The sequence below is a fragment of the Notothenia rossii genome, assembly GCF_949606895.1.
Source record: "Notothenia rossii genome assembly, chromosome: 7".
Taxonomy (NCBI): domain Eukaryota; kingdom Metazoa; phylum Chordata; class Actinopteri; order Perciformes; family Nototheniidae; genus Notothenia; species Notothenia rossii.
Genome location: NC_136905.1, coordinates 24,229,680 through 24,256,592, shown reverse-complemented (window position 1 = coordinate 24,256,592; position 26,913 = coordinate 24,229,680). Strand labels below are relative to the sequence as shown.

The 26,913-nt window shown below is 39.0% G+C and overlaps 1 protein-coding gene across 1 annotated transcript; it reads left to right on the top strand.

The window, feature by feature from the left end:
- The first annotated feature begins 1,318 nt into the window (after nt 1-1,318).
- On the top strand, nt 1,319-25,733 carry LOC307013266 (uncharacterized protein). Its single transcript, XM_079640594.1, has 9 exons — nt 1,319-1,754; nt 2,725-2,779; nt 7,082-7,158; nt 7,426-7,560; nt 7,983-8,132; nt 10,021-10,075; nt 10,557-10,740; nt 23,436-23,506; nt 23,981-25,733. Exons 1-9 carry the CDS (start codon nt 1,468-1,470, stop codon nt 25,004-25,006), a joined length of 2,040 nt encoding a protein of 679 aa, XP_079496720.1. The 5' UTR covers nt 1,319-1,467; the 3' UTR covers nt 25,007-25,733.
- The last annotated feature ends 1,180 nt before the right edge of the window (nt 25,734-26,913 follow it).

Sequence of the window (26,913 nt, the reverse complement as noted above, 5' to 3'; positions counted from 1 at the left end):
AACTAAATCAAAATAGTTCAAGTAAAATACAAGCTACAATATTTTCTGTACCACCTGTGTACAAGATACGGTAATTAGTCATTGCTAAACATCCGTGAGTTTCAGGGGCATGACACAACCAATGCCTCTCCATTTTGTCTAACACTATACAAAAATACTAAACTCCATACAAATATTAAAAAGATCCAAAGCTTTATCTGCAGCATCTTATGCTCTCAATCAAACAATACAGTTCAGGTGGACAGAGCATCAATCCATTAACTGATTTAAGATGAGTAACTCTTTCTAAAAGCACGACTGCTCTTCAGGATAATATTGTAATGCCAATTTGCTGTTTTACATTTTGTAATATGTGATTATGCAATTAACAGTTCAATATGTTCTTCAAACATATTATCTGTAGATACTTCCCTGCTAAAAAAAAAAGTATTGTTCTCGCACTTTCAATACAATGGCACCATCTTGTGGGCTCATGAAAAAATCACATAGTGCAGAGGGAAATATTAGCATTAAGGACACTGGAATACACACAAGTTTAACATTAAGGACACTGGAATAAAACATAAAAAACAATAGCAACAACTAATGAATCCATACATGTATATAATAAATACACATGTCTTATTTTGATGGAAAATAAAACGTGCCACTAATAGTAATAAATAAAAAGGAAATGAAGTTCAGATCACATTTTTACTGTTGTCACGCAACACAATTAAAGTACACACAACAAACATGTTTTTTGTCCCACTTTTGGGATGTCACCCCGGGGTTTCCAATTGGTCTATTGATGCCCAATTAACTTGCTCACATGGCTGTTGCAGTTTCACACAGCCTTACACGCGTTTATTTCCTCTGTGCACATAGCTCTTCGTGCATCTTTGATAATGTTTGCTACACACCGACAGTATGCAACGTTATGAAATATATACATAAATGTTTACCTCATTAGTTAATGATTGACTACCTGTTAATAACGGCTGCATGAGGTCCCTGGTAATCGTTGAGGGAGATAACAGCGGCGTGTTCCCATAGATACGTCCCAACAGATGAGCTCCCATGATGCCCAGCCTACATAGACCTGTGTGACTTTTTAACTCCACCTGCTGCGCAGAGGTGCACGGGAAGCGAATAACTCAGCACCCAATTCCCTCTGTAGCCGAAGGAGATGCTGCAGACATATGGATAGTTCACATTTATAACACAGGCACATCAACTGCTGTATGCTGTGCTCATATTTTATTAATTCAGTAAGATCCTTCTTTGAACGCCTCCGTGTCCAAACTGCTGCCCTCCTCGTGGATCTGACATCGCGTGCAGCCCCACTCAACCCTAGACATTTGGCCAGGATGGAGCACCTCTAATGTTATTATAATGGCCTGTAAGCGTTTGACGGGGGATCAACCTATTGTCAGTTTATCATAACAAAGATTATCTCCGTCACGTTCTCTGCTTTTACGCACAACGATGGGCTCGGAGAAGCCAAACTTTCTTTCCCAGCCCGTGGTGAAGAACATTTTCATGTACCGGAACGGCGACCCTTACTACGATGCTCGCCGGATAGTGATCAACCATAAGAGGGTGTCCAACTTTGAAACTTTGCTGAGAGAGGTGACCGGCGGGATACAAGCCCCGTTTGGAGCGGTGAGAAACATCTACACACCGAGAGGAGGGCACAAGGTGGACAGCTTGGAGAGCCTGCAGAGCGGGGAGCAGTACGTCGCTGCTGGGAGGGAGAGATTTCGAAGACTTGAGTAAGACTTGACTTGTATTTGGCTTAATAAGTACAGTCAAATATATTTCTCAAATTAGTCTTTACATAGGCATATATATTGTGAAATGTTTAATACAATTATTGGTGACCAGGTTCAACCCATTTACAGTTATAATCCAATGCACACACTCAATCAGCTATGTCTAAATACACAATTTGTAGTCACTCAGCATCAGACCTGTAGTCAGACATGGTCTTGGAAGTTTTTGTGACACAACAGTTTTGTCCCACGCCGACTCACAACATGGTGTAGATGGGATCAGCACTTCAGAGCAGGGTACTCTGCTCTAACCTAAAAATAAGTGGACTTATAACGCAGATAATGAGATTTGTGCAGCGAGTTATTCATGGTGTGCGGTGGTGAATCAGATCAGGTGCAAGGTATTAAGGGGACATTACGTTTGTGTATTCTCACCATGCTCTTTGCCATGTGTAGATATTAAAATGACCAGTAAAAGACATGGCTATCTTGTCTGCTGCTGAACTGATCGGACATGCACTCAATATTAATCATGTTGTTGCTTTAATACCCAGATAAATTGGGTTCTAAAAGTATTTGCTAGATAACAATGAATTTACAGTTAACAGCACATTTATTCACAATAAGCAGCTTCCAGTGGTGCAAAGTCACTTATTATAGTATTGCACTAGAACTTTGAAATATGTGTAATTAAATGTTCTGCTCCTTTATATTTTTACTCCACCACAGGAGGAATGTCTGGATGTCTGGATGTAGTTTCTGACTACTTTAAAGATAAAGGAAAAACCACATGCTAATCTTACAAGCATTAACATATTCTAGTCCAATACATATTTGAGGAAAATTCCTAATTCCTAGATACATATTGTAATATTTCTTAGTTTGTGAATTAAGGAGTACAGAGTTAGGAAATCAGTGAGCTGTGCATGATTCATTGAGGCTAACTTGAGTTTATGTTTTTTTTCTGTAGTTACCTACAGATTGGCTCAAGAAGGAAGAGGATGATGCAGACTCTTCCAATACAGGTAAGGCAAACCTTTTATAGTAAGCACATTTTTGTGTATGTATTTGTATATAATTTGTTAAAACAGTCAAGAAAGCTAAGGCAATTATTTTTTCTTTTTTTTAAGGTAAGGCCCTATTAAAGGAATGTAGTACCTGAAGCTACTGTAACATCAGTGTGATCACATGTTGCTTTAAGATTTTAATCATAACGATACAATCCCCCAGATCAAATTTGAATGCCATATTTCAAATGTTTTGTTTTAGTGACTCTCTATATTAAGAGAGAAGTGTTGTTAGAGAAAAGCAAAGCCTTTTTGTTAACGCCTGGCATTTCCAATCTGCAAAATTGTTGGCATCATATTATAAACACAATCTGCAGAGATGGAACCTGTTTACATAATTTACATCGTCCTGCCAATCACCTACAGTGTTGGGGTGTGGTACATTACCACATGCCCTTGCCAGAGAAGGTCCTCAGGTTCCATTTCACCTCCTGGTCCCTTACTTTTAGCAGTGAGAAGCACCAGGGGCCTGACTTGACCGCGTCTGTCAGTCCCTTGCTAATTACCTTGTACACAGTGGACTGGACAACATCTTACCATTGAGCCAGCCTGTGCCTGACAGAAATACAGTACAAAGTCTTAGTTGGACACATCAGCATTGATCACTTTGAACATGTTTGAGACGCGTTTCTTTATTCTCAGTTTAAGGCTTTGTGAACTCAGTTAAGGTTAAGTAGTCCCATACAAATAAATAACTATAGCGTAGACACATTTTTTTGAATGGCATTATTTTATGCATTATTTGTTATCAGAGATTGATGAAACTCTTCACCAGCTTGTGTTTCAGTTGCTCTTTACTGAAACACTGCCACAAGATTCATGAGGATTCACCCTTGTCTGCCCCCTCCCACTGTGTAAAGGTTTAAGAAAGATAATTTAAGCAAGGTGTTATGTTAAGCATCTCTTTCTCTTTGTCTGCTGCGAATAATCACTTTATTGCTGTCTCAATGGCCATGCATTATTGATTTATGGATCATAATTATCCCTTCTTTCAATGCACCAGCTATGAAGTCAGAGAGCAACTTAAAACCCAGTTTTAGGTTGCATTGTTTCTGTTTTTAAAGTTGATTTAAAGTCATAATGAAATGTCTTCTACGGAAGGCATTACCAACCTATATTTCCTCCATTCACATTAGAGTGTGGCTTTAGTCAGAGACAACAATGGACCCTTATAACGTTTTCTTTGTCAGGTCTTTCTCTGCAGCCCATGATTTTCTATGACTTTGTCCTTTAGCCACAAACAGAACTGTAACATGTTAATCATACAAAGTGAATTAGGAAATGCTCTGCTCTTGATTTCGTCTTATCACCCAGTGTAAGCTCACTCATCAAAGATAACCTCAAGGGCTTGTTGTTGCTGCTGTGATTACGTGGCGAGCATAAAAAGAGCCAATTTATTTGACAAGGACCCTGCTTCCCCCTCACTACCCCACTTACAGTAACCTGCCTGATTGTGTCGATTAATGATGAGAACTCTCAGCCGGCTGGATGGTTGGTAAGCCGGTTTCTTGTCCTTATTGATTTTGAAGCATTATAGGAAGGACTAATTATAGGAAGGTTACTGCCTCAGATGAACCCATTCTGTACGTGGCTTTTTATTAATGGTTGACCGACATGGCTTAACAATGGCCAATATCAATATAGCAGGGCGGCCGATAAGTGATACATGTTGCTGATGTATTGTTGTTTTTTAAATTATTTTAATCTGATAACATTACAAGAATTCGATTTTAAAACTGCGACAAATATTTGCTGAATGTAAATGAACATTTTATTAACACTGTTACTGACTGCACTGTCTGTTTGTTAAAGTACATCTGAACTTTGTCAACCCTCCTGCTATCCTCAGATTTACTTTCCACCCTTTATCCTCTGGGTTCAATTAGACCCCAGTAGTTTAAGACTCAAGACAATGATCATATTCCAAATGTTAACCAACATGTATGTCTCTGGTGCTTTAGGTATCTTAGTTGACTACCTAAATAACCATTTAAATAAAACATTACCCCAACCTTCCCCCCCACAGACCCCTTTATACATCCAGAATTCCTATTATGTGACTTTCTAAAAATATATAAATCACCATAAAATCTCACTGACTGAAATAAAATGTTAAAGTAACATCTTTTTGATGTTGTTAAAGGACCAATAACTAAAGCAAAGGGTAGGTTTTTTTTTACAATGATACATGTGCATGTAATAGTCACCTCAATATCATCCTACACAATCAACACAAATATGTGCAAAATATTGACATTTTTATATGTTTTATACTACTAAAACAGCCTGGGGTCAAATTGACCCCAAAGAACACCAATTCGTACAAAGTGCGTACAGGACCTTTAAAAAAGGTCTTCATGTTCATTTTATGTTTATCCATTAGTCCTCACTAAATTACGAAAAGTCATGAAATACTAAGCAAAAAAAATAATGTGAAACATTTTTTCAAATTGACCCCAAGGATAACAGAAGGGTTAAGAAAGATCCATAAGTAATACAAAGGTGTGTCATCATTACCGATGTATTTGGGAGGGGAGATGCACAGACTGAAAGTCTTGGAAACAAGCAAATGATGTAGAGAGAGAAGAAAAGAGACAAATGAGACGGAGTGACCCCGTAACTGGAGATTCTCCCTCTGTTTTCATTGAGTCTTAGTAAACTGGAAAGCAACGGTTTATAAAATGAGCTGAGGGGGACCTTTCCAGCTGTGAAAATCAAAGATCATATGCTTACAAAATGCAATGTACTTTTCCAGTTCTTTTAATGGCTCTCTAGAGAGTAAGCTAGCTGTGCTTGTTTTCTGTTTATTCCTTGCTGCGATTGGTAACTAGCTATGCGGCTTATTCTAGTCTCTGTGGTTTGGAGTACACCTCATAGTTACAAGTGTGTGTGTGTGTGTGTGTGTGTGTGTGTGTGTGTGTGTGTGTGTGTGTGTGTGTGTGTGTGTGTGTGTGTGTGTGTGTGTGTGTGTGTGTGTGTGTGTGTGTGTGTGTGTGTGTGTGTGTGTGTGTGTGTGTGTGTGTGTGTGTGTGTGTGTGTGTGTGTGTGTGTGTGTGTGTGTGTGTGTGTGTGTGTTGTATTAACTTGCCCACCCTCTGACCAATCAACTTCACGCTTGTCGTATGTCACCCGAGGAAGTGCAGTGGCGCATATCAAGTTATTTGTATTATATTAGCGATTGTGTAGAAAACTGCATAGAAATATGATCTGCCAGGTCAGAGTTTGTTTAGTGCTTGCGCTTAGCCTTAAAAAAGTGATCCAATGTGCATCAGAATCCTTTTAACAACACGTCCACTAACAGTAGGACATCCTGACCTTGCAACTTGTTACTCCTATAGTACTGAAACTATATATCACACCTTGTTATTCTGAAGTACGATTTTGAATTCCACTTCTTCTACTTGCCTTTACATTTCTGTCGCCAGGGTACACTCCCGGGCCCCCGGCAGACTTTTAATATACCTCTATCCTTATCTCTCTCTCTGTCAGAGGATCCACAGCTTAGTCTCAGAGTCACAGGTTACCGGCGTTATGGGACAGGACCTGCAGTGCTCACTCTATGCAACCTCCCAACCTCAAATGATTAAAGAGGCCTCATTCTTTTGCTGTGACAGTGATGGGAGATAGAATATTTCGGTGTCTACAAAATCTTTTTATCTTTTCCGTCGGGGGTTTAAGCTTTTGATTTCACACAATCTTGTTTTTTCTACTGTGTATCTCTCAAAGCAAAAGGAAAGAAAACAATATGCATATATAGTTTTAATAGTATATACATTTTTTTAAAATAAATATACATATTATTGTCTACAATTAACACATTGTGCTCCTTGAAACTGCTACCACAGCAGGAGGCGTTGATTCTCGAGCAGAATTAGCCTTGGCGACTCTCCTGACATGAACAGCTATATTTAGGAGCTGCAATGCTGTCCTTACCAACAAGAATATCAATATTGACCTCTGAGTTAGCGCTGGTCCCAAAAGCAAGAGTCCCTAAAGTTCGCTCTGTATGTTTTTCTTGATCTCCGCTGGGAAACAAGTGGTGTCCTTAAATCCCAACTGGACACAGAGCTGCAAACACGCTTTTGAAGCATGTTGTAATCCCAGTCATCAGACATACAGTATATTATGGACATTTCCTTTTACCTTTAGCCCTTTGCCCATACCAGATGTATACTGTATGTGTGCTACATCATCTTTATTGATCTATGAGCAGCTGTAGGTTTGAAATATTTTACTCTTCATTTTATCACTCATTTGTAGGCCAAACCAACTCCACCGAATCGTATCGTTGTGTCAGCTCGATTCCTGAAACCCATCAAGGAGCCATGTACAATATTGTAAGTTACATTTTTCCCCCTTCATTTTAACTATGTTTTCATTGTGCTTTATTACAATACCATATAAAGCCTAACATTTAAAGAACATCAGAAAATGTTTACATTGTAACCCAAGTGGTAGGTAATGTCATGGACTGCTTAGTCCTAATCTCATAGGATGCATTTGAACTTTAAGTGATACCATTGACTTTACTACGAGGGGTATACTTAACAAGGGAAACCATTCTGTATCAATGTTTTATTTAAATGTTTTTGTTCTCTACTTAGTGTAGTAGCAAATGGCGATGTCTTGAACCCCGCCATGAGGCTGTTGATCCACCAGAGGATACTCGGCCAGTTTGAAAGAGTTCTCGAGGTGATCACAGAGAAGATGGGCATGAGAGTCCTGGGGGGTATCCGGAGGTACAGCTACAAATATAATCACCCTTTACATATGGATTGTATTGGTTCCCATGATATATTGTTTTTCTTTACCTGTAAGCAAAAGCTCCAAGGCAATAAAAGGTTTCCAAACTCACACTGCATGTTTATTACCATAGCAGATCTTATTAGATTGTGCTGCACAAATTGACATAGAACTGAAAAAAGGGACTTTTGTTAAAGCTGCCTTAAGTTACTAATGTTACCATATAGGTTTTTGAATGTAATGTGTTATACAAAAACAGTGTGTTGACATACAGGAACAGTATTTCCTTGTTAATATTTTACCATCTTAATTATTCAAATCTGTCCAAATGAGGATTATCGGAGCTTCTCGTTTTGAAAAACTGTTACCAACATTTAATGGAAACTTTGGGGCTTTTGGCTTTGTGTCTTTATTCCAGTCTCTACACTTACGAAGGCCAGCAGGTGACTGATGGGAATCAGCTGGAGTGTGGTCAGCTATATGTGGCTGTGGGAAGAGAACGATTTAAGAAGCTGCCTTACAGTGATCTTCTCTTGACCAAACCCAGGGGGATAAGGAGGGTCAATGGGTAAGCACTGCACTTTAGAAATTATCCTTAAAGTGGACCTATCATGCTATATTTGAATAATATGGTGTAGGACCATACCTATATAAGGCATGTTTATACTTTTTATTTTTCAAAATACCAAACAGATCATGCATTTTAGCCTTTCCTCATTTCGCTCAATTTAACACTGTCTTTTCATGGGCTGATTCTGTGAGAACAGCACCATCTACAGGCCTGGCATATGTACTACAGCGTCTCCAGCGCTTTCGAACGGCAATGTCCGTGGCTGTCTCCTCCTGATTGGTGGAGTTGGCCCAATAGCCGTAGCGCCACTTCTGTGACGTCATAGAAGTGTTCAAATCTGGATCAGTCTGTATCAGATCCGTTGCAGCCCCTTTTCAAGAGATTTGGGTATGGAGGAAAATAGAGAGGGTTGTGTTTTCTGACACTTGTTGAGTTCCCTGGAACACCGGGGACACATATTCCTGTATAAAAGATGTACAAAAGTGCATTTTGCATGATGGGTCCCCTTTAAATAATATGTTTTCTAAATCTGCACCCTTTTATACTGTTATCAACCTTCTCAAACAATCAAATATAAAAATTCACTACATCTTTAAATCCCCTAAAACAACTGTATACAGAGCCTAGTATTGACCAATGATCAGTGTTGGGCAAGTTACTTTAAAAAAGTAACTAGTAATAGTTATTGCTCTCAACAAAGTAACTAGTTACTTTATTAGTTACTAAATTATAAAAGTAACTAGTAACACGTTACTTTACTTAAAAAAATAATAACAATACAAATACAAGTTTTTGTGTTGTTCTGTGGCACAATAAGAGAAAAGACATCTCCCCACATGTACATTAGGTGTTTCAGGAGATTGGCATTGCTGTTATTCGATGTGGACAATGCTTTCTGTCCTGCACACAGTTTACATTTTACCGTAATATTTTTTGCGTCCTTTATCCCCACAAATTGAAAATAGTGGTTATATTTCCAAGTTGCAAATGAGCTGCTGCTCTCGCTGATACTTGCATCTGCCATTGTGTGTGTGTGTGCTGGTGGTGGGCGTTGCCGTGTTCGTGTGTGTATTTTCCCCATAAGGCAAGACCCGCCCAACTCTGTCTCTGATTGGCTTACCCTGAAATGTTACCCCGCGTTAACCAATCATCACTTCTCTCTGGTTACTTTCACTTTTCCATGGTGCTGTGAGAGGACATCGCTGTATTCGCCTTTAAATTACATCCGCAGGGAGATTCGGTTCAGTTGGATCACACAATGTAACGCAGTAACGCACCCATTTAAATCACAGTAACTATAACGGCGTTACTTAATGGGAATAGGTAACTAGTAACGCTATTAGTTACCGCAAAAAGTAGAGTGTTAGCCCCAACACTGCCAATGATACACAAGATTAAGTATTGATATTCCACTGTCCTCTTTGGAAAGTTATGGCAATGCCTCTTGGAGACCATTCAGTTTGTGTTTTGTCAGTTTTACAGTATGGCAACTAATGACTCCTCCAGGGCTAATATCTGCTTTCTACTGAAACATACATCCCTCAGCTCCAAATAGCATTTGACTTGACTTCTACACCGTAGAAATTAACAAGTTCAAAAGGGAACTGTAAAATAGTTCACATGCACATACAGTACACAACGCTCTTCAACAAGCTTTGTTCGCATTATTGGAAGTAATTATACGTTTTGTACATCTCTTTATTATCAGATAATACACAGTGCAAGGTTTTAAACCTCCAACTTTTTATTTTCAGACAAGCTTTAGTTATATTGTGGTTACAAAAAGAGCATAGCTAGTTTGAACTGCCTTTGTTTATAAATCCGAGCTGTAAGGCAGACACTCAGTATCCTGTATTCATTATAGTGAAATCATCTTGGTTTTCAGAACAAAAGCTTACTCTCTACCACCGATCTACAGGTTCTCCAAGCAAAATGGAAATGTAAGCATTGCATGTGCATTTCCATTGAATGTATCTGACTATTTATTTAGTTGTGTTTCTAATTGAAATAAACGAATCAAATGTTTTCATAGCTGCACCTTTCATAGCTTTTATAACCCAACTGACATATAAATATTTATCACAGCATTCTTAAACATTCACAGAAGAGAGGGAAGTATTAGATTTGCTGTATGATTTAGTTTTCCTTCAAATGTTAAAACTCAGCCTAGTTCAAGGATGTGTATTTTTCGGCCTAGTTGTTTGAATGCTTACTGAAGACATTTATTATGTATCCATCCTTTAATATTTATAATACAATTAACTTCAAAGGTTAAACTGAGCATTCATGCCAGGGAATGGATGACACAAACAGATAATGCTTGAACAGCGTATTCGGTACATTTCTAGTCCATGTACTTTCATTTCTAGTAATTTTTTTCAAGTTTCTCCTCATCTTAACTCGACTTGTTTGTTTCTCCAGAGTAAGACTGTGGTGCGATGCAGTAATAGTGGAGGTGAAGGGTCCAAGATTTCTCTTCCGGGCCTCAACGGCAGCAGCAAGGATCATCTGTCCTCCATCGTGAGAGAGATTTCCCAGGCCAGACTCATGTCCCTCAGGAAGAGGAGGAGTGAACAGAGCGAGACCCTCGGCATCGCTGACAATGGTAATGCAGGAACAAACAGTAGCAATTCAATAGTACAATATACCTGCTAATTCAGATAAGCTAATCTTTGTTATGATTTGTTGAATCATGCAGCGAACAGAAATAAACCAGCACCAGTAATGCAATTCAATTTAACCCTAAGAGTTTTAGAATAGTTTACAGAAAAGCTTATAAGAGAAAATATACTCATCAAATTCCTTAGTTTCCTTAGTTTCTCAATGTTTGGTGGAAATAGCTATTTTCCCTATTTCACTATCATTTAATTGATTTAGAATCTGTTCATATAAGTACATGTTAAAATATATGTGTTATATATGAATAAACAGCTATTTGCACTCACCCTAGATACTGCAATAGTATGTCACTTTTTTACCAAAATTCCCTAAAGGGGTCACCAAAACCTGTCACATGTTGTATCCTCCTAATCATTCATCCTTTAGTTATGTATCTACTACATGTGCTATATAGAGTGGGATAGAGTATGCGTGTCATCTGATTGTAAGACCAAGAATATGCTTGGTTAAAGGACACTTTTTACACAGTGTGAGAATCTAACATTTTTAATATCTGTATTTTCGGTATTATTTTAAGACCACATGTTATGTTTGGGCAGTACAAGCATATAACAAAGCAGCAGTAAACCACCAGAATAGATCACTAGCAGTAAATAAGTCGTATAAAGAGAGGCAGAACATTACTCAAAAACTCAAAAACTATATTGTCTATTGCTTTTTTACAGATGGGGTCATACGAGACTCAGATATATGATGTAATGCATGTCCTTTAAAATCTTATGTAACCTGCTTTGTTCTTAAATGCCCACACAGTGGCACTGTTGCTCTGCAAGAAATACAGCCGATATATAGAAAGTAGGTCTAGCATGATGACATTAACTACTATTCCAAGAAACACATTACGTCATCTTCTGGTTTTATGATCAGTATATTATAATGTCCTGCAGAAACTCCAATCTTTGCTTTTTCTTTACTCATTGGCAGCTGGCAGTTTTTTTAACATTGGGATGTGTTTTGCTCTGGGACTCTAACAGATGTTTACCAAAGATACTATACACATTGAAACTAACACTCTGAGAGGGAATTACAAATGTTTGCTTTCCTTATTAAAAAAACTGATTTACTTTTACAGTTAAAGGGATTTGGATTGTCTGCAGACTGCTGCTGACCTTATTATAACTCCTACTGCGGTATTGAAGCACCATTACGTCATCTGGTGGCTCATGATAGATGTTTCCTGTTTGCTCTTCTGGCAGGAGAGTTGACAGCAGAAGCCCAGAGGAGCGTGGAGAATTGTGTCTGTGGTTCAGGGGAGCTGGCATTTTGCATCAAAAGAGAGGGATGAGGAATGTGTGTTTGCGTGTCTCTCTTGTCCGTGTGTATTTGAAACCTGTAATGTCACCCTCAAAAATCCTCCGCGGATCAGACTGTGTGGCATGTCGTATTACAGGCAGAGCGAAAACATGTTGCATTATTGGTCCCCTTGGGTGACATTGACCATAGATTAAATTAACAGACAGACAACTCGGAAAACAAGATCAGGCATTAGTAGAAGATCGTTTGAATGGCTTGGAGAGCACATGACGTTCTCATGCACCCTTCACCGTTTGACCTTTGAAGCCCTTTTGTCTCCAAATGCTGTCATGTTAGGAAAAAACATGTATATACTTGTCTTGCGTGGTAGCTACAGTACTGTATGTGTAGTGTGTGTTTTGTAATCTGGGCATGGCAGTGTGTCTCTGTCCATGGTGCTGATAACACTAAAATACAGTATAATGAGGATTCCCAACCATATCCTCTCTCTTTGTTTAGCCCAAGGCAAACAGATGCTAAAATGCTATTTCGCTTCTCAAAAGCAAGCAAGAGCTGAAGATTATTTCAGTAACCATAAGCTGTTATGGTTGTGGTCATGTTTGTGCAGTTCAGCTTAGGGACACAGTATTCATACCACCTTTGTTTAGTGATTCACCGCAGCACAGAGGTGTGTTTGGTGTCATCAACCCTTTGGGGAATCCTGGCCTGGCTGGCTTTGAGGTAAACACTTCTAAATCTGGAGCCAAAAAGGAAAGCAGCCAAAAAGTTGTCTGATTGGCAGAGGCTGTGGAAAGAACACAGCGTGAAACCCACACTTCAGATCTCTGAGGTTGTGTGCTGGAACATTGGAATGAAAACAAAACGATTATTATAAAGGTGTCATGTCATTACCGATGTATTTGGGAGGGGAGATGCACAGACCGAAAGCCTTTGAAACAAGCAAATGATGTAGAGAGAGAAGAAAAGAGACAAATGAGACACTGACCCCGTAACTGGAGATTCTCCCTCTGTTCTCTGCGGACTCTGTGACACCGAGGCTAGTGTGTGTGTTTGTGTGTCCGTGTCCATGTGTGTGTCCATGTGCCCGTGTCCGTGTGTGTCCGTGTGTCCGTGTCCGTGCTCCCCATTATTCACTGTCTATCAGCTGCTGGAAGCCAGACTGAGGACAGCTCCAGCAGTTTGTGTCTGCTGTATTGTAAAGCTTCTGACTTTTCTGCTTCATTAGAGTGAACACAGTGGTGAGTGACAGCAGAGACAGTGAGGGGGCAGTGTGACAACTCATGCAGCAAAGGTCACGGAATGAATGTGAACTTACTATAACAAAGACATTTGGCTTAAAAGACTTAACCAACAAGATGCATTGCATGTCATACGCTTCACCCGACACTGGTATACTTTATGCAAGCCTTTTTTAAATTCAGTAAATAATCAGCCGGATTTATCCAGTGATCAAAACCACATTCATGTTCATGTTACCAATCAGCAGTTGTTGCTAACGTCAAAAATAGAAATAGGATGTTTATCAGTGTTCTATTTCTTAAAGGGCCTTTGTGACCAGTTCAGATGATTGCTCCCTTTAGGAAAAGGGAGAGAAAAGTGAAAAGAGAAAGCAGGAATGGAAAAGAAAGAAAGAGGAACATATATGTTTGGGCAGGGATATACAGTAGGAGGGAGAAAAGGGAATAAAAGGTTGAGATGACGAAGGGGGGAGGACATTAAAAGGAAGGAGAAGAGTACAGGTGGAATCAAATGGTAAGTATGATGAATAGCCTGAGATGGTGGAGCGTGAGCCTTGAGTGGAGAGAAAAAGCCACAGAGATATTGAAGGGTGTGGTTTGGATAATTGCCTTTCATTTGGATAATCTGTCCATTTAGAGTCATCAAAGCAGAATTGTACTTGCCTCTGCCCCTTGCTGGGGCCAAATTGCTGCTTTGAAAATCAACAAAAGAGCCTTGCACTTCAAGAAGGACGGACAGACAGGAAAGTATGGACTAGAGGAGAGAGAGGAAAGGCAGAGAGAGAAAAACAGCACAACACAATGAGAAGAAAAGGAGGTCTTCTGAGTACTTGGACTCTTACATCCATTATATATGCCTCTGTGCATTCATTAGGAAGGAGTTGAAAAATATGCAACATTTAGTGTATGTCCTTCTCATTGTGCACCTGATTGGCATCTGCGAAAATAATCATCTTTCTTTCTTTTTCACTGCTTTCCCGTATTTAAAAGATTCTAAATGGGCCCATCATTAATAAAATAGACAACATGCTGTATTAAAGAAAACTCTAAACTAGCGATTGAGACCAAAAACCTGTCAGGACATTAATAACTGTGGTAATACATCAAGTGTGAAGTAGTGTGATTTTCTCGTTGACTTCTATACAATCAGACTTATTTTTGTTACCAGTGGAGTCGCCCCCTGCTGGCGAATAGAAACAATGCAGATTTAAGACTCCTCGCATTGGATTTACTGTACTATAAATGACATGTCTGCCATAGAAGAAAGGTTCCATGTATGTTACGCTATGGGATATCATTGGAAAACAAAACATCTTAAACTGATTCAGTTAATAGTAGATTTTACATCAGCAAGAGATTGGAGACACACACCCGAAGGCCTTCTCCCTGCATTCTCTCACAGACACAGACACAACAAGCATTTTAATATTTCACATGTACAATCTCAATACTTTAGTTTGGTTTATACTGCACTTACTTATACCTTCACATTTCTTTGAAATAACACAGGGTCGTCCACTTTACAGAAAACCTCTTGCTCTGAATAGCTACCAATTTTTCATGCACAAAGCGGCATAATTTAATGTAGCAAGACCGAATGCAATTTATTTCACACATGTGGCCGACTTTATGTGCATTCCTGTCAATTTCCTTGAATGGACTTTGATTTGAAGTCAAGGTAGCTGTGGTAAACTGAAAAATGAAACATTCTTGGTATTATTTGGAAGTTGAATGTGAGAGAAATGAAGGAGCATCTGTGTGTGTGTGTGTGTGTGTGTGTGTGTGTGTGTGTGTGTGTGTGTGTGTGTGTGTGTGTGTGTGTGTGTGTGTGTGTGTGTGTGTGTGTGTGTGTGTGTGTGTGTGTGTGTGTGTGTGTGTGTGTGTGTGTGTGTGTGTGTGTGTGTGTGTGTGTGTGTGTGTGTGTGTGTGTGTGTGTGTTTATGCGCAATCCATCCAAGCCAGATCAACTTTGTGCCACTGGTGTCATAAAATGTGATGCTGCCTTGGGGAATTAGCCTTGTTAGCATATGTATTTATAATGCCTGTCAGAGTGAAATATGGTTCAAAAGCGCGTAGGGAGGCAGGAGACATGAGCACAAAGAGGCTGTGTGTCTGAATTTGTTTGCCTGTGCCAAAAAAAAAGGAGCTCAGCAGCGAAGGATGAGAGATGGCAACATTTAAGGGAAGATTTTCTTCTTGCCAAGTTCTTGGAAAGTGTTGGTTGTGAGCACTGCTTTAAAGTGTTAATATGTGGGTTTATGCACATGTCTGTTATTATGTGACTTTGTGCAAACGCTCTCATGTCACATTTCAGACAACGCGGCCATCTTTCTCAATCCCCTCCTTCATTCTTCCTCTCCTTTCATCTTCCTCTTTTCACGACATCTGAAAAAGGTTCTTGGTGACCCTTTGATGCAGGATTACTGGATTAAAGTGCAGGGTAGCTGTACTAATCTGCCACATTAATCTGATAACAAGTGTTTCAGCTGTGACATACAACAGGCCTGAATGTGACATGTAAAGTATAGGGTTAGGGCAACGTGTGACACTTTCAATGACATTCATTTTCTTAATTTCTGTCACTTCTAATCTAGCTAGCTGTTCGCGTTTTAGATTTTTTTTTAGAGGTTTAGCTACTAGACTGATCTGGATTAGCTTTGATAGGAACATCAGCATCTGAAGGGGTTTTATCAGAGACTCTGAAACAGCTTTGACATTCAACCTAAATGGCAAGAGTAAATATCTGACATTTGTGGAGATCTGAAGTTTACAACATGTGTTGGAGATGGGCTCAGGAAGTTGCTGTGTTTCCAGAGCAAAGCACTTTGTGTTTATTACTGTAGGTTATACAGTCTATGGTTATAACGCAGTCATACGTTGACTTTCACATTTATATTTTGTTTCATTTATGCGTTTTAGTCAAAAATAATTTGGTTTAAAGTGCAAAATAAGTATATCATCGAATGCAGATTTTAATTGTATAATTGAAAAAAATGACTTTTTCTATTCAAACAGAGGGTTTTGTTTGTGTTAATACAAATGTTTTCAAGACATGATTGTTTTTTAAGTCTGCACTTTAGGGATCTACTTATGCATTCTGCCTTGAGTTGTATTCAATAATTAAAAATCCAATCAACTAAATGTAAACGTTTATTTATTAACAAAACCTTTACTACATAGAAATATCTGTATTTTACAACATGAGATCGTGTTGTTGTGCTACGATACAGTGAGAGAATTGAGAGAACAAACTCCATGAACTATTAACATATGAAACCGAAGCCATGCCCTTTATAAATATTATTCTGCCTGTCTGACTGCAAAAATGTTAAACTGAGCTGTCCTCTGATTTAATGTCAAACCTTCGCACAAGGCTGCACTTTATAGCAGATGATAGGCAAGTTCTACCCTACTGAAATAATCACTCTAAAGATAATGTAAAGTGTTTTTTCCTCATATGCATCCTGGAAAAAAGCTTCACTTAAATAATCCTATACACTGATAAACTTAACTTCTGCATATGTCCTGCAATAATACAATATAAGATCTTTGTGTCTGTTTTTAGTGCATTTGCTGTTAAAAACGCTTTACTTATGATCCTTATTCTCAAGCACAGTTTCCACCATGCTCATTGCTTGAAAGGGACAATTCAGAATGTGCACTTTCATTAAGCTGAGGCACTCAAAATAATCCGTTTTTTAAATAAAGGGTCAAAGCAATAGGGGCCGAGATATTGTGACTTTTATCTCCTAATTTGCTCTGAAAATGCTGGTTCTCAAATTCCTCTTAACGCAACTTAATAGCATCTGTCATGAGAAATGCTTCCAATTGAGCCACAGAACATGTTTGCCAGGCAAAGTAATGCTCTTTTTAGACAACAGTATTTATTTAGGGTGTACAAACGTTGGTGTTCCTTTTTAAAAGGGTTGTTTTGTAAAGCATCAGCATAACAAATATGATTAATAAGGTGTGCTCAGCTATGATTCTCTGCCGTGTCGACCGTAAAACATGCATCACTATAAACTCAATTATTCTCTTGTGCCATTTTGCCTCATAAACATATGAATTACAATAAAAATATATTGTGTGTATGCATGAGAGAGAGAGAAACAGATGAACAAGCACAATATCCAGTCATCAGATTTGACACTGAGCAGATGGATTGTTTTTCTGCGTGTCACATCACTATAAACCCAATACCAACTGGGCCTTTCTCATGCTGGTGGCCGGCCATGCCGTCATTAAAGGCTTTAACAGGACCCCGGCCAATGACTGGAGCACACTTGCTGAGTGGCAACATTTCATAATTACCATTCAGAGTTACTACCCATGTTGTTTTACATCCTGCCATAACTCAGCCATGTGCTGAGTGGGTTAAATCAGCTGGGTGTAAATAAGCAATACTCTGTACTGTATGGTGATGTATAGGAGGTGTGGGTTGGGTGATTTAGGTACATTAAGTAGTACGTCAAATGTGTATTAAACACTGCTGAGCTAATCCGCTAAAAGTAAAATTGGCTTGTAGAGGCCACACCAAAGATTTATCCATGCGTTGGTTTACAAGCATGTACAGGACTGTCTCAGAAAATTAGAATATTGTGATAAAGTTCTTTATTTTCTGTAATGCAATTAAAAAAACAAAAATGTCATACATTCTGGATTCATTACAAATCAACTGAAATATTGCAAGCCTTTTATTATTTTAATATTGCTGATTATGGCATACAGCTTAAGAAAACTCAAAAATCCTATCTCAAAAAATTAGAATAGTTCCTCAGACCAAGTAAAAAAAAAAGATTTATAACAGCAAAACACAATCAAACATTTGAAAATGTCCATTAATGCACTCAGTACTTGGTTGGGAATCCTTTTGCACGGATTACTGCATCAATGCGGCGTGGCATGGAGGCAATCAGCCTGTGGCATTGCTGAGGTGTTATGGATGCCCAGGATGCTTCAATAGCGGCCTTTAGCTCATTAGCATTGTTGGGTCTGGTGTCTTTCAGCTTCTTCTTCACAATACCCCACATATTCTCTATGGGGTTCAGGTCAGGGGAATTTGCAGGCCAATCGAGGACAGTAATGCCATGGTCAGTACACCAGTTACTGGTGGTTTTGGCACTGTGGGCAGGTGCCAGATCATGCTGGAAAATGAATTCCTCATCTCCATAGAGCTTTTCAGCAGACGGAAGCATGTAGTGCTCTAAAATCTCTTGGTACACAGCTGCATTTACTCTGGGCTTGATGAAACACAGTGAACCAACACCAGCAGCTGACATGGCTCCCCAAACCATCGCTGACTGTGGGAACTTCACACTGGATTTCAAGCAACTTGGATTTTGCTCCTCTCCAGCCTTTCTCCAGACTCTGGCGCCTTGACTTCCAAATGAAATACAAAACTTGCTTTCGTCTGAAAAGAGGACTTTGGACCACTGTGCAACTGTCCAGTGCTTCTTTTCCTTAGCCCAAGTCAGACGCCTCTTCCGTTGTCTTGAGTTCAGAAGTGGCTTGACCATGGGAATACGGCTATTGTAGCCCATTTCCCGGACACGTCTGTGAACAGTGACTTTTGATACCTGGACTCCAGCTTCAGTCCACTGTCTTTGAAGCTCCCCCAAATTCTGGAAGCGACTCTTCTTCACAATGCTGTTAAGGCTGTGGTCATCTCTCTTGGTTGTGCAGCGTTTCCTGCCACATTTCCCCCTTCCAACAGACTTTTTGTGGATGTGCTTTGAACTGCACTCTGTGAACAGCTTGCTCTTTGAGAAATTTCTTTTTGTGTCTTACCCTCCTGATGGAGGGTGTCAATGACGGTCCTCTGGACAGCAGTCAGATCAGCAGTCTTCCCCATACTTGTGATTTAGTTTACTGAACCAAGCTGAGTGTTTTTCAAGGCTCAGGAAACCCTTGCAGGTGTTTCGAGTTAATTAGACGATTCAAGTGATTCGTTGAACACCCTACTAGTATACTTTTTCATGATATTCTAATATTTAGAGATAGGATATGAGTTTTCTTAAGCTGTATGCCATAATCAGCAATATTAAAATAATATAAGGCTTGCAATATTTCAGTTGATTTGTAATGAATCCAGAATGTATGACATTTTTGTTTTTTTAATTGCATTACAGAAAATAAAGAACTTTATCACAATATTCTAATTTTCTGAGACAGTCCTGTATATTATGTGCTAAAATAAGTGATTTGTAGTTACCTACAGCTACTGTATAACCTCTGCCTTTCAGAAATGTATTTTTCATAACTTGATTGGAAAAAATAAATATCCTGCTTTCCTTTAACCTAAACAAAACACACAGACGTTCTACCAACCATGGCATGAAAAGCCTTTTCAAGAACATGTCTTCCTTAAGAGCTTGTAAAGTAAAATGTCAGCCTGTCAGAGTTCAAATGTGTGAGTGTCTCATGGCGCATATTAACAGCTGAAAGGATGAAATAACAAACATATATATGTAATTATGCTGTGGCTATAGAGGCCTACTTTGGCTTAGCATTCCTTCCCTTTCAAGGAATATATTGGCAAACACCATGCTGTGATTAAACAAGTTTACACTGTAAAGGATGGATGCTGATCATTTGATGGTAACTTATAAATAGTGTTATAAGTGGAATTATTACAAAAGAGGCAACATTTTGCATTATTTTTGGGTTTGCTTATGTCAAATCTCAAGTTACCTTTTAGCTTAACACCTCACTGATATGCTTTGGTCTAGTACGGTCTCAAGACTGAGAACAGATTTGTTCAGTTCGATACGTTTCCCCAGAAGTGTCACAGCTCTGAGAACATTTCGTAACTGAAGAAGAATTACAAACAGTCCCCAAGGAAACCAGAATAAAGGATATACACGGCATTTAAAAAGGTTTCTCCAGCACAATGACTTCACAGCTGCTAAAAGCAACATATTCATACTCAACAAACCAATTTGCGGTTCCATTTGCACGGAAGAAAAAAAAGATCCATGCACTGGTGTGCTACAGATATCCTGTGGAGTCAAGGACTTGATTGTGCTGTATGGATTTTTCTCAGAAACCCTTCCTGTCGGAGTGGAAAAGCTTTCAAACATGATATTAGACATTGGGTGTCTCTGCTAGACATGATTACTCACTTCCACTCCGCAGTAAGGAAAACACTGACACACTTTAATGAAAAGATACAATGATAAAATATACTCTATATATATATGTCACTCTTTGTTGCTGTCCCACAAAATAAAAGCTTTATTCACACGTCAATTTCTATCCAACTCCCTGCTGTGTTCAAACTCATTGCTACAACTTCTGTAAAAAAAAGAGAGAAGATTGGCAACAATCCCTTTTATCACATGGAATAAATTAAACAATGCATTGGTTTTGCTCACACTTTACTTGGACTAGAAAACAATTACTTATTTCAGGTTCAGGGTTCACCCGAGCACAGGGGACATCAGGGGGTTGTTTCGGCTCTGATACATTTATTTGTTTTATTAATTGAGTTGATGAATATAAGCCATATATATTTAATGGAATAGTATTAACATAGTGTTACCTGGTGTAAACTGCACACTGGATTCCCCCGGTGTGTTAGAATTGGATGAGCACATCAAATGGAAACACAGATCAAACTGCACAATGTCATTCTATGTAGCCACGGTGTACATACTGAGATCACAAGTGAAGTGTTTTTATTTTACAAAGCACATTCCTAAAACTAAACATCCTGCAGTCGGAATGCACAGTGTGTGTGTGTGTGTGTGTGTGTGTGTGTGTGTGTGTGTGTGTGTGTGTGTGTGTGTGTGTGTGTGTGTGTGTGTGTGTGTGTGTGTGTGTGTGTGTGTGTGTGTGTGTGTGTGTGTGTGTGTGTGTGTGATATTATAGTTTACTATCTGCTATCACTTCATCTTCAGTTATGCTTTATTACATTTCTGTGGAACAACAGTCATTTATAACTTTACCTTTCATAAGAATGGCAGCGAGAGCCATTTATATGAGTAATTATACACTCTTACATGTTTACCTCACACTGATGAATGAGATGTAGCATTACTTCAGAAGTGTGGGTGCACTCTGTCTGAGATCGTGTGCCAATAGTGTTGAAGTTACAGAAGGGGATGTGTGTACGTGTATCTGTGTGTGTATGCCAGACAGACATAAACTTGCACACACACAGAATGTCAAGCCATTTGCAACACCAGAACCCGAGTCTACTGGATTTATTGAAGAGCAAGGAGGGGGATATTGTAAATATTTAATTCGATTTAACATTTTCATGAGCCCGTGTCTCATCCTCAAATCACGTTAAGATGTTTAGAGTCTCGGCGGCTCATCCACTGCTTACTGCTTACACTCAATCGTCCGGCCATTAATGAATGCGAGCGATTTCCATAAAATATTCTTAAAGAGGTCCGTTATTATTACCATAACGTTTCATCTCCCACCATAGCTAAACTTCAATCAGTTTTGCATTTGAAATGCATAAAATGTCTCCATAAACTCTTCTAATCTCTACCCGAGTCATTATTCTTCTTTAACTGGTATGTGTAGAAAGGGAAACTCATATTAAAGACATTAATTATTCCATTCTGGTATTTTTTTCCCCCCTTACTGTTTTTGCCGCTTATTTCTGATTGGAATATTCCGTCTCATCCAGTGTTTCAAAACAAGTGTGTAATTATGTTGTTTATCAGAGCGTATAGTTGTATTCCTCTTATGATGTTTAGGGTTAATTACTCCTAGGCCTTTGATGCACATGCTCACATGAAAAATAAAAAAAAGGTATTAATTTTGCACTCCAACAAACCTGCCTTGCAGAGCTGATTGCTTCAATAAAAGCGAGTGTGCAGCTGGTGTGCAGTTGTGGTTGTGATGTTCTCATTGAAACATCACATTCCACAGTATCATTATGCAGTTGCTTAGACTGTAAATGATGACAGGTGATTCCTCTGGGGACAGGGCAGGATACAGTATGTTGTTGTAATCTGACAGGCTGTTACTGTGGCAGATTGATTGATTTTCTTGTGTCCAATCTATCAACCTTAGGTACATTATTCAGTCTGTACATATTGTGTCTTCCAAGAAAGTATTAAATGACTGCAGCAACAACGTTGATAAAAAAATTGATTGGAAATCGAAAAACTTCAGATTGAATCTGTGATCAAAAGTGAATTTTTCGTTGAAATTCTAACAGTAAAAGCCAGTGTAAAGAATGTCTTTAATGTTTGGTTACAATACAAAAACATCTACCTTAACATACGTATATGTACGTGGGGGTTCATGGTGATTAAAATGCTTAAAAATTCTATTTATATTGCACATTTGCTCACCGTCTCTTCCTGTCCTGATCTTGCGTTCATGTTTTCTATCTCTCTCCTCCACACTTCCATTGTCCCTGGGAGTTGTTTACTTGCCTGAAATACTCGTGGGTGTTTTCCTCCTCACCACCAGGTGTCACTCTTGTGCTGTGTTTTGTTTCGAGAAAGGCTGAAAAACATAGACTGTGGTATAAAAGATTGATCATTTCAACAAGTCACTCACTGAATGATGGATAAAAGCTCCCTTATTTGTAAGAGACGTGTTATGGATTTCTGAATTGATTTAATGGACTCTGACTGGGTTTAGGGCCTAACAAATAGTCAGCAATATTCCTCATAATAAACCTGTAAAATGACATTAGAGAATACAAAGCAAAGTGATTGTATGAGGATTTTAGATGGCATTGAATACATCTGAATACATATTTTGCTTGGTGCTCTGCTTCATTTGGTGTTGTTGAGCTTCTACAAACCAGAATGTCAGTCAAATTATTATCAAATTGTTATAACGATGAAATGCATATTATTTTAATTCCCCTCTGTCTCTGTTTCGTCTGATTTGCCCTGAAGAAGTCTATTGAAGCCGGTATAAGATGGAACACATGTTGACGTATTTACACCATGATGAACACCATGACTCACCCTCATGTTATATTGCCCCTAAGAAACCCATTCAAAACCCAATGACACACTCCAGGCTGGAGCATGTTGATTTCTACAGTATATGCCCTGATTCACTTTCTTAAAGAAACAGACGTCATTGCTGTGTAATCAGCCCATTATGAGTGTCCTGAGTTTATATAACTGCATTATCTATCTTTTTCCAGATGACCCTGAATCAAAGGATGATGATGTAAACGCTGAGGACAAGACCTCCCAAGACCAGCCAGCTGATGAGGTAAGCTATCGATTATGCACCAGTTCCGAAGCAATAAATGGTGTCTTTCTAAAAAGTAGCACATTTCTGCTTCTCTCATGATACCCGGAGAATTATTATTGAGTCTGCTAGCCTAGTGTAGTTTTGTAGATTCGTATAATTTTAGATTTATGAGCCAAAAAAAACGTTATTTAAACATATAGAATTGTTAATATTCGTATGTTTTGTTACATTACCACCGGTTTGACTCATATTTTTCAATGTCTGTGTTACTCAGTTAACTGTTGCATATTGATTGGCGTGCCATAAAAAGCGTTTTCAAAAAAAACGTAAGGCTTTGGCTCCACTTGATTTGTAAGTGCTCATGATTCAATAGCGCTATCACTCTCTTTCAGGAAAGTGTAGGTCACGGGGAGAATTATTGTAAACAATCCAATTACATTTCATAAAATATTTAGAGCTATAAATTCTTTCTGTGGTGTTATTGCATTACAGAAACCTGCAGACGATGATGACGAAGCAAAGGCTGCAGAGCAGAATGGTGAAAAGGAAGAACAGAGGGAGAAGGAGGAGGAGGTTGAAAACACCACCGAAGAAGACACTTCTGCTATCAAAGAAGAAAGGAAGGAAAACCAGAAGACGAGTGGACAAAAAGAGGGAGGGGATAAGGATGAGAAAAATGATAAAAAAGAGGGAGAGGCAAAAGCGGGATCTGAGGAGAAGGAGGTTAAAGAAGAAGTGAAGGAAGAGGTCACGGAGGAGAGTAAGAAGGAGGTGAAGGAAGAAGTGAAGGAAGATGTCACGGAGGAGAGTAAGAAGGAGGTTAAAGAAGAAGTGAAGGAAGAGGTCACGGAGGAGAGTAAGAAGGAGGTGAAGGAAGAAGTGAAGGAAGAGGTTAAGGAGGAGAGTAAGGAGGAGGTGAAGGAAGAAGTGAAGGAAGAGGTCACGGAGGAGAGTAAGGAGGAGGTGAAGGAAGAGGTCACGGAGGAGAGTAAGGAGGAGGTTAACAGTGAGAAGCAGGGGTCCAGCGTGAGCAGCAGTGAGAAGACCTCAGACAGCAAAGAGAAAGAAGATGGAAACCATACTTCTTCTGAGGGGGAAAGGGAAGACACACATATAGAAGAAGAGAAGAGAGATAGAGACAGTGGGAAGGGTGAACAAAGCAGAGAGGAGCGAGTTAATGGTGTAGACACGGGGGAGGAACAGACAGAGACAGAAAACAGCCGTGACCCGGGGAAGACTCGGTCAGATAACGAGACAAAAGAGAGCGATAACGGGAGAAGTAGCAGAAGCAGCGGGAACCAGGTAGAGAAAGAGAGCGAAGCAAAAGAGGGAGCAACCAAAGAGTCAGGGGAAGAGGAGAGAGAGGTGAATGGAGAGGTCAGCGGAGAGGAAGAGGATGAGGAGAGCGGAGCAGAACTGGACATGGAGGAGGATTCAGCCAAAGATGACGCAGAAAATGGAGGGAAAGAGGCGGCGGGTGATAAGCAAGACAAACAAGATCAAAGCAGGAAGGATTAGTAAAGAAAAGGAATGCTCATAATAGTAAGCAATAGAATACAATATATTAATAATATAGGTGGCAGAGCAAAAAGAAAGTCAACGGCCACGTAGAATCTGCATTTAAATAAAAACAATGTCCCAAATGTCAAGAAAAGACAGTTTGAATGGCTGCCTTATGATCTAAACTGCAGGTATGTATTTAACAACTATTTTGAAACACATTATAAAAGAGCTTTAGTTATATATTCCTATTTGTAATTAAGACATGCTGTTAATTATTGGGCTGCTTGTTTCAGTGTGATGCTGGGGAACTTAAATATATATTTATACAGTTATTATATGTTTTTCTTTTTAAATACATATTTTTATCAGGTATGATTTTACTTTCTTGTTTTAAACATGATTGTATGGTTTGCAAGTGATAAAAATGAACTTTCTTTTGTAAGTACGTTGGGTAATGTTGTATGCATACTGTGAATTTCCAATATGAATTCCTCATTATATAGTCCTTATGCATATTTGTTTATTTATATATATCTTTTACCATAAATATAATGAAGTGAACATTACAGGGAGGGATTCAACCAAACAGAATGTGATGTCTGTCACTTCATCATAACATCACTTCAAAGCTGTCAACACAAATAAAAAAATACTTAAAGTGTGATTATGATAACTGTGTTGTTTTTCGACTTTACTGTAAACAGTGTTTGTGAAATTGTAAAATGGATTTATGTGAAGTAGATGACAGTTCAACACTTTAATATTTACTAATGCGTTGTTTTGTATGTTTTAAATTAAAATGATTTTGCATTGATAAAGCTCATTAAAGTGTAGCTACTTGAACGGAATCATTTTGCTTTCACCCTAGATAGATGGATCCACCAGCAACAGTGATGGTGTCCATGTTGCTAGGACAACTGATCTGTTAGATGATGTCAGAGTTAGCATGACAACCATGTTCTAACCATGACAACATGGTGAGCAACAGCATGTTTGTCATTATATTGACAGTCAGACCAACACATTGTTCGTACACAGCATGCTTTTCATTCAAATCATTCATTTTTTGAATTGTGTGCATGATAATAACGTATGCACAATAACATGAGGGCTTACAGCGATACAGTTAAATGTTGCATTACTTGTATCAAATCAAATATGTTTTTATGTACACAATATCTTAGGCAAGAAGATTCTGAGTGACACTGATAACAGAACTAGGTCTCGGACATTTGTAATCAGCAACACAGGCGAGGCGAGATTTGTAATGAAATGTAGACATGTAGATTTGTAATGCAAGTGTGAACTGTGATCTAATTCTGTCCTCGCTGCCCTCTCATCCCTGCAACTGTTCACATTGGGATTAATGCAGTCAATGTGTTTGTGAGTCACCATCCCACGAGAACATGGGTGAGAGAGGAGGTAAAGGGAGAGAGTAAGGGAGAGAAGGGGGGAGGAGGTGGGGGTGGGTGAGTCATACGGCCTGACTGGTCGGGGTGATGATCCATACGGTGCTATTTCTGGAATTACCATCAATTCTGTCTTATCTCCTCCACTGGCTCCTTTTGGTGTGTGTGTGTGTGTGTGTGTGTGTGTGTGTGTGTGTGTGTGTGTGTGTGTGTGTGTGTGTGTGTGTGTGTGTGTGTGTGTGTGTGTGTGTGTGTGTGTGTGTGTGTGTGAAAATAAGCCCCTGAACAGCAGACTTCAGACACACTTCTTCTGAATGACTTACCTGATTGATTACAGTAAGAGCTTCTACTCGCTTCGTCTGTCGGAACACCATTGACGGTTTGAAGTGTTTTATTAATGAAAACCAGATACTATAATTACTCATCCTTCCTTTGTTTTCCGTCTCAATGTGACACAGTAAGCCCTGAGAGGCAAGAAAGTTATGTTTTGTTTGGGGTTCAATGTTAAGTAAA